Genomic DNA, 15,494 nt, shown 5'->3' with positions numbered 1-15,494 from the left:
CACTCAGAAGATACCTGTGTAACAACATTCGCAGTTACTACCCTCGCCAACAGCAGTGAACACCAGTTCAAGTACCTAAATTTATCAGGCAATTCACTAGCATCCACTCTTGAGTGACCTCTGACCAGTCGACTTGGAATACAGGTTTGCGAAGGTAGGCCTTGCTGCGTAGGAAAAATAAAAAACAAAAATATACGCACTATTCTTTTATATCATCTTTACTGTAAACCCATAACAAATGTTTACAGCTCGTGTTTTCCAATGGTTAAAAAAAAATAAGCAGTTTGCATTTTTTCAAAACATAAATCAGCCAATTTTTTCTTTCATAAAGATACCGAAGTTTTTCGTGAAATCCTTCCCTCCCCACGGCCTCCTAGTTTCCTTCCAGATAATGGCAGATGGCATCACCATCTATATTTCAAACAAAATTCTTTCACGGCGGCGTCACCCTGAATTCGCCTGCGCAGGAGGTGAATCACGCATTCTAAAAGTTTTCCCTGCCGTACAGTCCGGTACCCGCACCTCTAACCTAGCCGGCTAAATCAATGATTTGAATCTCTCCGACGATGTCTCTAATGTTACTTTCCTGGAACCAACACTTACAGAAATTTCCGGGTAACCATCATCCCCGGCCGGGTGTGTGTATCAGATGGCGGGTGCGACAGCCTAGTATCGTACCGGAACTAAGGATAACCAATGAGAAACCACGGGCAAAAGGCTCTACAAATAGACCTTGCACACTGAGCACATATACATTCTGCAGGGGAGACCCGGTGAAGCTCCGGAACCTCACGTTCTTCCCGGAGGAGGAACGAGAGTTGCATGACCAGCACAACTGGCGGCCTACACACGTCCGCCACACAGGCGGAACCTAACTGCCGACGCGCCGCTGGGACTTGAAAATGGCTATACCGAATAACTCGTTCAACTGTACCTATGTCCGTCCAGTCAACACCGATAAATCATATATATATATATATATATATATATATATATATATATATATATATATATATATATATATATCGGCCTAGACAAGTTTTCCCTAATAAAAAATATCACAGCTTGTGGGAACTCGTCCCTCTGTGCCCCAACCAGGGCGTTGCTCTTTTATCTTTTTTTACATTCATTTATTGGGGAAAAAATACAAGACTCGTACCTAATACGAAGTCACAGCTCGACGATATCTCCCATTTCTGACCCACACCAAGGCAAGGCACACGTGCAGTGTCCGATTAAAAATATATCCGCTTCCCAATATATTTTCAAAGGGGATGTCTCATTCACTTTGGCCTTGATTACCATATGTAGAGCCGTGGAAGTGGCAAGGTTCCTGAAGTATTCTATGCCCTTGTTTTGTTTCCATAAGGTCTTGATCTCTTGAACGATGGGAGGCACTGATGAGTGGTTGCAGGATGCAGCCACTTGATCATGTGTAATGAACGCCCAGCATGCTTAAAAATCTCACGTCTACCCAAATTTTCTTCCTTTCTAGCAAGAAATCGGGCTTTTTCCTCCTTAGAAAGAGCTAACCATCTACAACCATAGGTGGAAGATATACAGCGGAATTTCCAAAATGAAGTGGCAGCCTGCAAGAGTAAAGACCATCGTTTCTTTAAGATAACCAAAGGCACTCTGAGGCGGGATGCTGGTGCTCAAACCGTTAGAAACACTAGTCTCAGCGACCAGATCAACAATGATTTCACCCTGAGAGCGTCATATGTTTGTAACCACAATAAACCTTAACCGTGTATCACCTTAGAAAATATATAGGGGAGGGGGAGCGAACAAGGGCTCTTTGCAGTGTATATATAAATGACAGACACGAAAACACACTCCACTACCATTTACAGTAGCCGTCACGCCCTCCTGAGTCCTCCTATGCTGGGGGGCAGGGCAATGGCTCTTTAGTAACAAAATCAGATGGGGACGTGACAACTTCCACCTGACCTGCCTGCCTCCCCGTCTGCCGCCTCCCGAGTCAACACAGCAGCCGCCTTAAGCCTGGCTGGCCCCGTAGCCTTGCAAACGTATTGCAACTGCGCATCACAGTGCAATGTTAAATACACTTACATAACTCGCGAGTCCACGACGGTACTGATAGGTAATAATGATAACTAATAACCTACATTACGAAGTGAAAATATTAATACAATACTGAGACAAAAAAAAAAACGGAGTGTTATGCGTAACTTTAAATAAAAACTCAAACCGAACGACCTGCAAAAGATAGGTAACAAGTGTTGAACGCCATCCCCGACGAATTCGTCCCTAAAATCTTTCACGTGACACCTGAGGTGGTAGTTAGTGGTCTCTAAGTCGTCTGCTGCTAGCTAAGGGATGAAGGATAGACAGCTTACTTCTAGCACAGTAATCGAAACAAAAAGTGTGGAGAAAAGAGACACGGAATGAGAGAAAGTGCATGAAGAGAAAAAAAGAAGAAAGTGTCATAAGAAACGATACAAAGACTAAAAAAAAAAAAAGAGTACACTGCCAAAAAAGAAAGAGACTTGAGAGAGACTGCAAGATCCAGTTATTCCCAGCTTTCCAAGACAGAAAGAAAAGCCAGAAACGGTGTCACCGAAATAAGATGGAGGCCAGCGACCAGTGGTGAGCAACAACTGGGAGCTGACAAAAGACCCTTTTGGCCACTTCTGTAATCCTTTTGCCCAACCGCTCACAGAAGGAGCATGAGATGCACAGCAAACTAGCCGCTGACATACACGCACAACCCAAATCCAAAGAACGCAGGACCAACACTAATGTGGAAAGCCCGGGTAGGCTGCAGACAATACACAGGCATGTTCGCCGCGAGGAAACAAACATCATAGCTACCAAATTCAACACAGAACCACGCGAGCACAAAATGACGATAATTATATAACTTGTTAGAAAAGATGTAAAGGGATGCTTTGAAAGTATAAAATAGTGAATGAATGTACCACTGAAGAAACAGTAAATGTTGACAGCACACAAAAGTTTAAAAAGTTGGAATAATAGAGATGGTTCAAGAGATGGGGCTCCATCGAGTGTAAAAACCCCACACCCCCTACAGTGACAAATATGTAATTACACGCAGTTTCGTCACTCATTCGAGTCCCATGCACTGCAACTTTCTCGCCATCTGGTCATTCAGTCACGCTATGTCGTGTAGAGTAGTAGTTCTACGCCTGGAGGTGAGGTGGTAAGAGGAACACTTGACCAGTGGTAAGACGATGGTGAGGCAGGAAAAGCGTGACGGAGGATGAATGAACACCCTACGTAGCTCTGAAGGGGATTGAGGCAGCAGAGGGATCGGGAGGGTAAATGAGGCTTGGTAGGAGAAAAGGGCGGGTGGAAGTACTCAAAAGAGGTATGAGGAAGAACAAAAGGGGGAGGATAATAAGGGAGAAAAACTATGTGATAGAATGGATAGAGAAGTAAACTCAATGCAAGAGTGAGGGGGGAGGGGGGGGAATCAGGGAAGGAGGTGCCATGAATGTTGGACGAAGCAAAGATTGAGGGAAAAGGAACCAGAGAAAACTGGAGAGGAACCAGGCAAGAAGTGGGAATGTGCCAGAAAGGAAGAGCGGTGGCATCTGTTAAGCACCCTGGGGGTATTGGGAAGGGAGAGAGGTGGTGATAGGCAGTAGGTATCAAGAGATAGAGAGATGTAAGGTCCAGGAAGCGGTAGATGGTAGGCCGGAGGTAGAGAGGGAAGGAAGGTATACCAATGAGAGAAGCAAGTGCCATGAAGGACGGAGGTGTCAAGAACAAAAGACACAGAGTATCAGTAAATCAACTTAGAGTTCCTAGGGTGTATGTAGACACGGCTTAGGTTGGGAGAGGAAAAAACAGTGGATCAAGGCTATGTATCCTACACTCTTGCCCTTCACCTTCACCTCACGATCCAAAACTATCCTCCTCCATCCATATACCCACTGTCATAAACTAAACCCAGAACAACCTCAATCCACTGACACCGCATGTTGCAAATCCTCACAACAGCCTAGTGAGTTCCCAGCTTATTCATTTTCGTTCGTATTCTAAGGCGGAAGATCTGTTGTACGGAACGAGTTGCCGAATAGCCTGGGTGCACATACGAAGAGTATCAGGTATGGTTATATAAGTATTGTGGTTATGACAAGCGGAGAAAGCGATTTTTTTTTTCTTTAACGTTGACTCATGACCAATGGGCGCACCCATATAATAACGAAAGCGATGTAACGCCAGGAGCAGATGAAAGGCGGCATTCACTCACATCCATTCTCTAGATGTCGTGTGTAATACACCGAAACCGTAGCCCCCTATCCACAACCAAGCCTTACAAACCTTTCCATTGCTTCCCCCGGGCGCTTTACGTGATGTCTTCGTTCAGTCCACTGACAGCACGTCGCCCCTAATATATCACATCTTTCCGATTCAATGTGTCCCTGTATGTGTGCCAACCACTGTGTTCCTCATGTATGCACAAAATAGTCTGGAATCTATACATCATTCCTAACGATATCCGAATTATCCTTACCTAACAAAACCTAATCACAACTAACAGACTGTCTGACTCGGACTCGCCCGAAGAGCCCAAAAATAAATCCTTGACAGCCCAACTTGACGAACGCATACAGAGCTTACAGGTCATCAGCAAACCTTAAAGCTATAGCAGTCAATGCTTTAACAACTGCTTTAAATGACTTGGCAGAGGTCTTGCTAACATTTATTGGGAATTTTCAAACATCATCTATTTCGATCTATAACTCAACAATTCAGCATTAATCGAGAATCAATTTTCTAAATCACATAAATCATATGTATTCCCAGTCTAATATTACCAAGGTAACTTTGGCACTGGGGAAAAAATACACTATACAGAGCGCTGGAAACAATAATATTACCATAGTAACTTTGGCACTGGGAAAAAATACACTATACAGAGCGCTGGAAACAATAATATTACCAAGTAACTTTGGTACTGGGGGAAAAAATACACTATACAGAGCGCTGGAAACAACTAAGAAAATAAGTTTAACGGTGATGGTTGATGAGCCTTGGGCTGTTGGGAGAGCACTACTGATGCCGCAGCAGGGCCGAACAGCATCCCTATAATATGACTAAACAAAATACGCAAACACACGTGCGAGTGGTGACTTTCACCAGTGGGGGAAGGAGGGATACTAATGTTTCAACTCCACGGGAGGGAGAGCTGCTCGTCCACCAACACCACACACCCGGTCTGACGTGAACTCCTGCACAGACTCAGTCCACCGCCAGGAGGCCCCACGCTCGGCCGTGCTCCGACACCCGACCTAGCCACCTTCGTAGAGCGTCACTCTGCGCCAGGATGGTCGCAGCGTCTTCACCCAAAGTTTAACCGCCCTCGCACAAAGCAGTTTTTTTATCGTACTTCAGTCGAATCCATGAGACGTCTATGGGCCCTTATTAACGAAGCTGTGACTGTGATAATATTATTCTGAGGTAAACTGTGACTGTCACGTTCGCTATCAAGATGTACACAGATACAATTTGTGAAATAGAGAAATTTCCGTACAAACGATGAGATAAACGAAATAACTGTGCATGGTGAAGTGGGGTTATAAAAGGAAGGGATCAGTGCCCAGGGACACCAGAGGGCGACCAAGGGTAGCGAAACCAAACCAGCAGAAGCAAGAGTGAACCAAGACTACTTAGGAGCCAAAATAAATAAACCTGGAATTGCTACAGATTTATTAGCCCTCCTACAAACAACAACCCATCGCCGCAAAGGTTAGCTATATTAAGTACAAAATAACACTAGCAGTTTTTATTTGAACCACCACCACCAACTGTAAAGTTCCTATCGACAATTAATCACACAGAATCCCCATTTCCATACTTAAAATAAGTGTACTTTAAGTTCAGACGAGGCTAAAGACAAAAATATCGAGAACAAAGAAAAAAATTATCTTACACAGCATGTAACTAACCTTATCTTAAATCCTTTCAGTTTCCTGAGGTTAATGTTATGCATTGGCCCTTCTTTATGATAAAATATTTTCATAGATAAAGAAAACTTCAAGAGATGGGCTCCAAAGAGTGTAGAACTCCTTAGCCATACTATACAAATATCTGACTACAAAGAAAAACAAGGAACAAATACATGCATACAAACATAAAGACAAATAGCGTTTTGGTTGGGTACCTGACCATGAGTAAACAAAAGGCCAGCTTGGGTCGGACCCGCAAGGGTTCGAATCCTCGGCATGGCATCCGACGTACACCAAACCCAGGTGTTCATCTTATCCCCTCGGGCTGGTTGGGGTGTGTGGGCATTCATATATATGAGTAAAGACATGGCACATATATAAAAGTTTAAAAGACTGGGAAACACGAGCGTAAAACTCCCTCCCCGTAATCACAAACAACAATGCAATTGTACATACGTCAACTCACAACATGAAAACACATGTTTACACAAGCGGGTACGCAGAAGGCAAAATAAAAGAGACATTCGCACAGGTACACATGATTAGGAAAGAAGGAATACTGCCCACGTTATCTGCGTGTTGCAAAGGCAACTAAGAAGGGCAGGAGCGGCAGGCTGGAAATCGTCTCCATAAATAAAAAAAAAAAAAAGCCCTAACTTAACTCGTCATACTTTACGAAGGAGTGGTCCAAGGGGATAAGATTTCCAGCCCTCTTTCCCTCTTCAGTCACACACACACACACACACACACACACACACACACACGTGTGTATATATATATATATATATATATATATATATATATATATATATATATATATATATATATTGCAAGTGAAGTAAGAAGATGGTCTGAGATACATCAATGGTTGTCAGGAGGAAATGAAGACATTTCTCGTGTGGGATTGGTGTGAATGTAGACACTCGCAGGTGACGCATCAACTTTGTGAGCAAAGTGAAAACTTGAGCAGCTTTTACACAGTGTGGAGGAGCACGTTCAGTGCAGCACATCAGACTTATGTGTGTATATGCGTGAAGTGAGGGGTTGTGTGAATCTCATCCACCCTGTGGGAGGAGTGGTTAAAGACATGGAATATATATATATATATATATATATATATATATATATATATATATATATATATATATATATATATATATATATATTTTTTTTTCCGCTGTCTCCCGCGTTTGCGAGGTAGCGCAAGGAAACGGACGAAAGAAATGGCCCAACCCACGCCCATACACATGTATATACATACGTCCACACACGCAAATATATATATATATATATATATATATATATATATATATATATATATTAATAAATTTATTTAAGAAGGTTTGTACCGTTAAGTATGAATGTCTTCAGCGAGGAAAACGGGACTGGACAATGGAGATTGCTGGTATGCTTGTGTTGCAAGATTAGAGAGAGAAATGCTTCATGTAAGTTTAGATATCGGTGAAGAATTGTAAGATGCAAGCGAAAGAGATCCCAGGTGGAAATATGAAAATGAACAAATGACAGTTAGGGGGGGGGGAAAAAGGTTGTTCTGTTTTGTTTTCATATGTGTTTGCCATTTTATGCGTTAGCGAGACAGTCCCAGGAACGGACGTAATGGCCTCATTCGCTCACATCCACCGTCTCTAGCTGTTACGTATTATGCACCGAAACCAGTGTAAATACGTCAATGTCGTCGAATGAATTCAACTTGGGGGAATGTGGTGCACGCTTACATATCTCAGAAATTCAGGAAGGCATCCTGGGGGAATGTTCAAAAAAGGAATGAAAGGAGAAATGAAAGACTGAATACGATTGAAGGGTAAGGGGAAGGGTATAAGTATGCACATGAGCCAATGGACTGCATCTGTAGCGGGTGTGAGAAGCAGACAGTGAAATGAGTATGAGAGACAATGTGGCTGCATCTTGGGAATGGTGAGTCAAAATGCAGAAGATAAATCAAAAGAACTGTCTCTTAAAATGATCAAAAGGTTTCAACATCTCGAATTTTAAGACATGAAATGAGGAATGTATGAAGAGAGCCAGTAGATGAAGCAATAAGAATGACACTCATGTGCAGATCCCAAGTGAAAGGATATATGTGACGATTTTTTTTTTTTTTTAACATTTGGTGGAAGTGTGCGGGAGGATGAGGGTATCTGTACTACATACATTATAGAAATTTAAGAGGAGCATTCTCACTTATGGGTCTTTACCCACTTTGGTAACAATGACACTCTCTCCGGCAGACATGTGGACGAAGGTGCTAGTGACGACATGGGTGGCATGGGTGGTGCAGACAAAGGAAGGGGAAGGAAGAGGACTGACTTGGGCAGAGGTGATGGATACTCGACCCCTGGTCTCACAAGCCGCATCTTCACCTTCATTCACCAAGAGAAATGACACCAACGACTTCAGTGACTATGATGAAGACTTTTTTAGCAACCACGACTATGTTTACGTGGACACAGAGGACGCTGGCTACAGACCACCACCCGTTCCACAAGAAGAAGGAATAACAACTCAGACAGCCGAACGCCGCACCCTCGACTTCCTCTTCCACACATTCATGGATCATGCTCGAAGTCGAGCACAGGGCGGAAGGCCAGTGCGTGGCACAACCACCCGGCGCCCAACACTCATCGAAGCTGTTTTCAAAACCATCGACGATCACATTGTGCAGGACCTGCAGGAGTGGACCGCATACACGACCCAGTATGACTCCCAGGCCGCCAACACTCCGCCAGCACAGGATGATAGTCAGCCTGCCGTCATACGACAGGCTTCTCCTGAAAATGATGAACTGCTCCTTGTAACAGATGAGCAAGGACAGCAGCAAATTGTCAGTATCAACGACATTGTCACTTCCCTAAGTCATCTTGATGAACAAACACTGACTAATCTTTTGCTGTCTCCTGACCAAGGTGTTGCTTCTGAGAGATCAACTCGGTGGGCTCTACCCCCTCAGCCTTCCCCAGCGGTGGTGAGGAGTACACCTGCGGCAGTGCCCATCGTGCTAGGCATCAAAAAGAAAAATAATGAGAACCTGCTGCTGCCGGAACAGCACAAGGGCCCCATCGAGATTACCAGTGATGCTGCTGATGACAAGTACATAGTGCAGGATGAGCATGGGGTGATACAAGTCGTCACTCTTCAAGATATTCTGGCCTCCCTGACGAAGCTCAACAGCAACAGTGTAAATGACCTGCTCTTTGCCGAAACAGATAGGGAAACCCCTTCCTCATTAGTAAAGCCATCTCCAACACCAGCTTCGACTACTTCATCCCAAAACTCATCCCAACCAGCTGTGATTCTGACGCCCACTGTCACACGTGAGAACATCGTCACTCACAAAGGTTCTATTGGTCTGGACCCCCAGGGGTCACTATCAAGCACAGATGAGAACAGTAACATCCACATCATCCCCAACTCAAGTAATCCAGTCAACCTTCAGGGCATATTACCACCAAGACAGGGAGCACAGGACACAGACACCAAACACCTACCAAGCGACAGAGACAAACAAAAGTCACATAGAGGTCAAGACATCCTGTCCACACCAACTAATACAGCCAACCAGCCTACTTCAGATCCACCCAAGGTGCCCCGACCTATAGCAAGCTATACTGAGCATTATCCTGCAGGTGTGAATAGTCGGCACCAAATTCGTGGAAATCCTGTGAGAGAGTCAAATGTACAGTATATACTTTCCCCATCCAGTGTTTATCCTGTTAAACAAGCAGCGCAACCTGTGGCACAAACTTCAATTGGTGGTGTGGGCACCATCCTGTCCAGTCTGCTATCCCGACTGACTGGTCAGGCAGCTGGGCAACAGGCCACACTGCCTCAGGAACCTGAGCACCAGCAAATCAAGCTGGTGTTGCAGCAACAGGGCCAACGTACTAGGGATAATGTTTTAAGTGAAACAACTATCCCTCTTCCTAAACCCATTCATTTCCAGCAAACACAAGCTTCTACACATCCAACGAAGAAGCTCGAAAAGCCAGTCCAGGCATCTTCAAGAGATAATAATGACCCTCTCCCACCCATTCTACATACACTTTCTCCTGCAGTACAAGAAGCTCTGAGGAGACAGATTAACAATGTTCCCAAGTTCATACCCCAAGAAGCGCAGCGTCGAACTCTTTCAACAGCCACAGCTAGAATGGACACAGGCCCAGTGGAGAGATTAGATATTAAAAGTGCAGCCACCACTGTTATGCCAAAAATACCTCCTGTGCTCCTGACCACCCTGTCCCCTAAAGTCCTGCAGAAGCTCCAGCAACAACTTGGAGACAGCCTCAGAGTGGCAGTCCCACCAAGTCCTACACCCACCATAGACCACACCAAACCATTAGATCGCAGCTCATATGCCGAACTGCCCTATGACCATCACCACAAGGACCACCATGGCCACTATGCCTATGGAGGATATGATGCTCATGGTCATACCTACAATGAGGAAAGGAACCCTCTCTTTGATATCTTCCTGCTAGCAGATGTAACAAAGGTTTACAAAGTGGGCGACACTAACTTATCCGTCAAGGCCCCAAAGATTGGAGACTCAACTCAGTTCGTGAACACGCACTCCTACTATGGCCATCAACACTACTAATCCCACCTCCTTAACTCCAGCTTACCCAAAACATCACACAATGCAGCAGACACACCTCCAGCATAGAACAACCATCAACAACACTGTCATAAATCTAAGTGTACCCCATCAATACACCTGAGTCCATATGACGTGTCAGGTGGTGATGTGGATGCCAGGTCACACATCACCCACACTCTACATCTGCCAAGTAATTAATCACTGCAGTATTATCAATTGGTTGGTAATCCCAAGGTTCAATTCATATGAAAGACCTCAAGGGATCCATCTCCACAACCAATTCTATTCGACTGGATGACTTGCCATGCCTTAGACCAAATCATTATATATTTATTTGTAGGTTAAGAGCTACTGAGGCATTCCTCCCTTGTAACATGCACTGTATTGTAATTTTTTTAATAAAATACTGAATTGCAAAGTGCTTATTTCTTCAAACATGAATTACACACATCCCTTCCATCCATACACAAATAAACATTCTTTAGATAACTATTGATGACGATGATAGAATTAGTTCTATGAATGTTCCATGCAATGAGTGACATAAAATGTTCATTAGAAAAAAATATTCTGAAAACTCTCCAGTTTATCATATATGTACAGCATTCTAACTTGAAGAAGCTTCAAAGGTGAGCTACATAGAAAAGTAGTAATATAAAGTCACTACATACAAATCCTGTGGCTGTATCCTATGTTTATCATCATCTAACTATTCAGCAATAAAACCTCATACAAACTGGATTAACAACTCTAAAGAACCATATGTCAAGAAATGGCAGCCAATCTTTCTGTCTTCTAGTTCAGTGCCTGAGCAAGCTGTATCCTGAGGACTTATGGGATGGAAGGCAAGGTGGGCAGGGAAAGGGAAAGCTGGATGTGAAGAAATGTTTAGGTGAAGGGGAAGGATGGTCAAAAATGATGAGATAAATATGTGATATGATGGAAATCTAAGAGATAAATAAAGGATAAGAAGAAAAGAAAGAAATGGTAAGTAGTGAGAAACAATGGTATGGAGGCAGAAGACAGGATGTCAAGGAGAGAGAAGTTCTAGCAAATGAGAAGGGATGTCAGAAGAGAAACTATAGTCCAGGTCATGAAAAGGTATGTCAGGTAGAGAAAAGCAATGGTCTGCAACACAAGAAGGGATACCGTGCAGACAGAAGCAATGGTTTGGGACACGTAAAGGAATATCACGTACAGAAGCTATGACTTGGAACATAAGTGATGTCAGGTAGAGAGAAGCTGTAATTTTGGACATAAAGAAGAGATGTCATGCAAAGAGAAGTCACAGTCTGGTGACAAGAGTTAAGGAAGTGACAAGCCTGTAGAGGTGAAGGGGATGGAGAAGTGGCAGGTGTGGGGAGGTGACAGATATACAGGGCTGAAGCACAAGAAGAATCAAAGGCTATGAAAAGGCATTCAGTGCAAGGAAGTGATACTTAAATGTGAATGGTATGGAGTAAGGACTGTGAGAGGGAAGACTGGTGTTGGTACTGCGTGTAGTTATTACAGGCATTATGAAGGGGTAGAGCTGTAAGGAAGAGAAAGGCATAAGGGTAGTGTTGAAAGAGAATGTGAAGCATTAATGGCATGTGCACTTATGCAAGGTGAAAGTACAGTGGAGTTGAAGGCTATTAAAGTAAAGAGTAAGAACAAGATTTTAAATGGATGAAGAATATAACAGGAAGATGGGTATGAGGAACATGGGAGTGAAGTATTAGGAAACAGAGAGTGTGAGTTGTCATTAAGTTTATATATTTTTCAGTCTTATAATTCGACAAAGTTCGCAGCTTCACTGGAGAACAATCCTGCTTATTCCACTAACTGGTTTGACCCATTAATCAAAGAGCTAAGTAATGAAGGAAATGTGAAAAGTGGACATCATGCTTCCATCTCTAGTTAGTGCCAGTCATGTGCTCATTCATACAGTTATAAACTATTTTGTCTGCATACAGTCCTAAACTATTTTGTCTGAATATTCACAATATGAATATCAAGGAAACATAAAAATCATAGCCTTATAGAACATGATCATTTCATAAAGATGTGTAATGCTGAGGTAAATCAATTATTAGAAGGTATACAAGCTCTGTATAGAGCAAGATCAACTCACCCAGCTAATGGACACACTCCCAGCAGAAAGACAATAGCCCCATGGAGAAGCCGTATGCAAGAACCACAGCCATACATCTGAAATAATAAGAAAAGTATATCAAACAATGGTCTTAATGGGACAATGCAACTTACTGGTAAGAGTTATCTTCAGCCATAAAAATGAAACTATATTTTCAGTTTCTAGACTTTAATTCATTAATAACAGTCTGACTAAAAATAAACGTATAACCTTAAATAAATAACCAAGCTTTATTTCATCATTCTGACTTCTGAATAATATTATACAACTCAGCTCAAAGGAAGCTGAATGCCATACACAAAACACTAGAAAGTATTCCCGGGTCAGGTAGACAAGATCACATATATACAGTCATTATTCAAACCCATTTCAGTATAGTTTGGCATAGATGAGATTATCTTTCAAAGAAAGCTACACTTTATGTGCAACACAAGTTCTCACCTATTCATTTGGTCTTTCACAAGATATGATTATAAAAGCATGGTAAAAAAAGAACAATAAGACAGTGCAAGTGCTCGATGGAGGCTATCTATTCTATCTTTAGCTGTAATGCCCACTCCCTTAGGAAACTCCCCCAAGAGAGTGGCCACGGCAAAAGAGTCTCCATAACTGATGAACTCAGTGCCACTTATTAGCCTTTAATGTCTCACCCTTAACAGGCCAGAGCCTCTCTAACCATTCTTGTATAGTCTAAACAATACACTACTAATGCAAATCAAAATCACTCAAGTATCCAAAGCTATGAGTTAAGTAAAGCTAAACTTGACTTTTAACGAACAAAAAATTACCTTCAGCGTTTTTTTAACGTATACTGCAAAGCTACACAAATCACTGTGGTAAGACTGCTATATGCTCCGCCTGAGTGAGCGAAGGCGTTCATTTCCTTGACCAATACAAGCATTTATTGTTCAACTCCTTTTATCATAATTATCCATTTGTAGAGTCAACGGTCTTCCTTGGCCTCTGATTACTGAACATGAATAACGGTGCATTTAGTTCTGTCTTCCTTGTTCTTGTGCTGGGTTACAATTACAACAATCTTATCCACTGTCACCCACGATCAAAACATGTAAACAAAACCCAACTGACTGTTGACACTCAAGGTTCAGGGAGCATGCGTACAAAAAAGATACTATAAGCGAATTTTGATAAGATGATAAAACAAAAAATAGATAACAAAAAGATATATTTCAGACGAGATCCTGTAGTGTTTTTATAATGCTATGACAAACTATGTTGTATATTCAACCAAGAGGTGATCGTATTGTTATCGTAATGATCTTTAATCGAGTTTACATTTTCATGATTTCGTGTTACCGAAATTAAATTGATTTTACGTTCAAGAAATAGATGAATTGATTTTAAGTTTATGACTTCTCAACTAACTTTAGAGGTATTACTCAAATATTGGGAAGAAAGCAAACGATGCGACTTATGGGTTATAATCAGCAATATTTTAATCAGGAAGAAACAGTTTCTTTAATCTCTTATTAAACTGTTGTATCACTAAGAACATTAACTCAAGTAATGACCAAAGATGAATAGTAGATAGCTTTGCAAATGCCTTCTGAATTACAGATAAAAACTAACATTCTTAAATAGAACGTGATTTTTCACACTGATTTGTGATACTATTCAAGTATATCATAAAGGTAATTACATTCGGTAAGCACATTAGGCTTCATTAAGTCATGGACTTTTCACTTTTGAAACCTTGGTTATTTATCCACAATCATTTGTGATAGGTGAGATTATGGAAGTCTACACACTTGTGATATGTCGGTTGATAAACCCTTATCATCATTTAGGGTTACGAAACGGGTTTCGGTGATAAGTGAAATATGGATGTTTAGTCCCAATCTAAACATAAAATTTATAATTTTCATTTTTGCAAGTGCATAAACAGGTTTTCCCCTAAATAAGTGGCGCTCACCTAAATACATTTCCATGGAAATATTTACTGTATTTCAGTCCAATACATGAAGACACTAGTTTTAGTTCTTAGTTGCAGATTGGTTAACACATATATTCAGATCCAGTAAGGGCGTATTATTTTTACATTGTATAGACTGATGAGCGCTATGATAGGTGCAAGAAGGGCATCGAAAAAGCACAGTGCAGTAATTGGAAGAAATTAAATGTTAGTTGTTGCGAATTACCAGGAGGACTCCAAGTTAGTACTAAATTTCCAGTCTCCTAGTAGAAATAATATTCATTATCACTAACTTATGAATCAGTACCGCATATATATAATTCACACTGAACAAAACATCAACCATTCTCTGCGTTTCATGGTATTCACTCCTCACATCCATAACATCAACATTATAGCAACACACAAACTAAAAGCACAAAATGCACCATATTTGAACGGGGAAAAAGAATCCAGTTACATCCGCTAGAAACAATTCATCCTCTCCATTTTAAACTTATGAATCAGTACCGCATATATATAATTCACACTGAACAAAACATCAACCATTCTCTGCGTTTCATGGTATTCACTCCTCACATCCATAACATCAACATTATAGCAACACACAAACTAAAAGCACAAAATGCACCATATTTGAACAGGGAAAAAGAATCCAGTTACATCCGCTAGAAACAATTCATCCTCTCCATTTTAAACAAAGCCTCTCCTGCTTAATTTTCCTTACCCTCAAAAACAATTATAACAAATTTGCATACCACACAATAGTGCACTAACATTAATCTCTAGTCAAACACAAATAAACCCACATATTTCTTCACCCCCCCTGCTGACCTTAATAAACTTACTTTTATTCACAGTAACTCTGTACTC

General features: G+C 41.8%; 2 protein-coding genes across 6 annotated transcripts in view; one reads left to right on the top strand and one right to left on the bottom strand.

Annotated features, from left to right (window-relative positions):
• Positions 1 to 13,785, bottom strand: part of LOC139753272 (uncharacterized) — a 33,701-nt gene extending 19,916 nt beyond the window's left edge. For all 5 annotated transcript variants that reach the window (XR_011713673.1, XR_011713674.1, XM_071669539.1 and 2 more), the window contains exons 1-2: positions 13,477 to 13,785; positions 12,668 to 12,744 (exon numbers count right to left, since the gene is read on the bottom strand). Coding sequence is in view for 2 of the 5 variants with exons in the window: in XM_071669539.1 (XP_071525640.1) it covers positions 12,668 to 12,744 (77 nt within the window). In the remaining 3 variants the exon portion in view is untranslated. The remainder of the gene's footprint in view (positions 1 to 12,667; positions 12,745 to 13,476) is intronic.
• On the top strand, positions 4,954 to 10,972 carry LOC139753271 (uncharacterized). The gene is made up of 2 exons (XM_071669535.1): positions 4,954 to 5,739; positions 8,189 to 10,972. The coding sequence occupies exon 2, from the start codon at positions 8,191 to 8,193 to the stop codon at positions 10,552 to 10,554; it is 2,364 nt and encodes a 787-aa protein (XP_071525636.1). The 5' UTR covers positions 4,954 to 5,739; positions 8,189 to 8,190; the 3' UTR covers positions 10,555 to 10,972.
• Positions 13,786 to 15,494: the final 1,709 nt, after the last annotated feature.

Source organism: Panulirus ornatus, chromosome 14 (assembly GCF_036320965.1).
Source record: "Panulirus ornatus isolate Po-2019 chromosome 14, ASM3632096v1, whole genome shotgun sequence".
NCBI lineage: Eukaryota > Metazoa > Arthropoda > Malacostraca > Decapoda > Palinuridae > Panulirus > Panulirus ornatus.
Note: the sequence above shows the minus strand (reverse complement) of the source record. Positions and strands in the feature narration are given on the sequence as shown.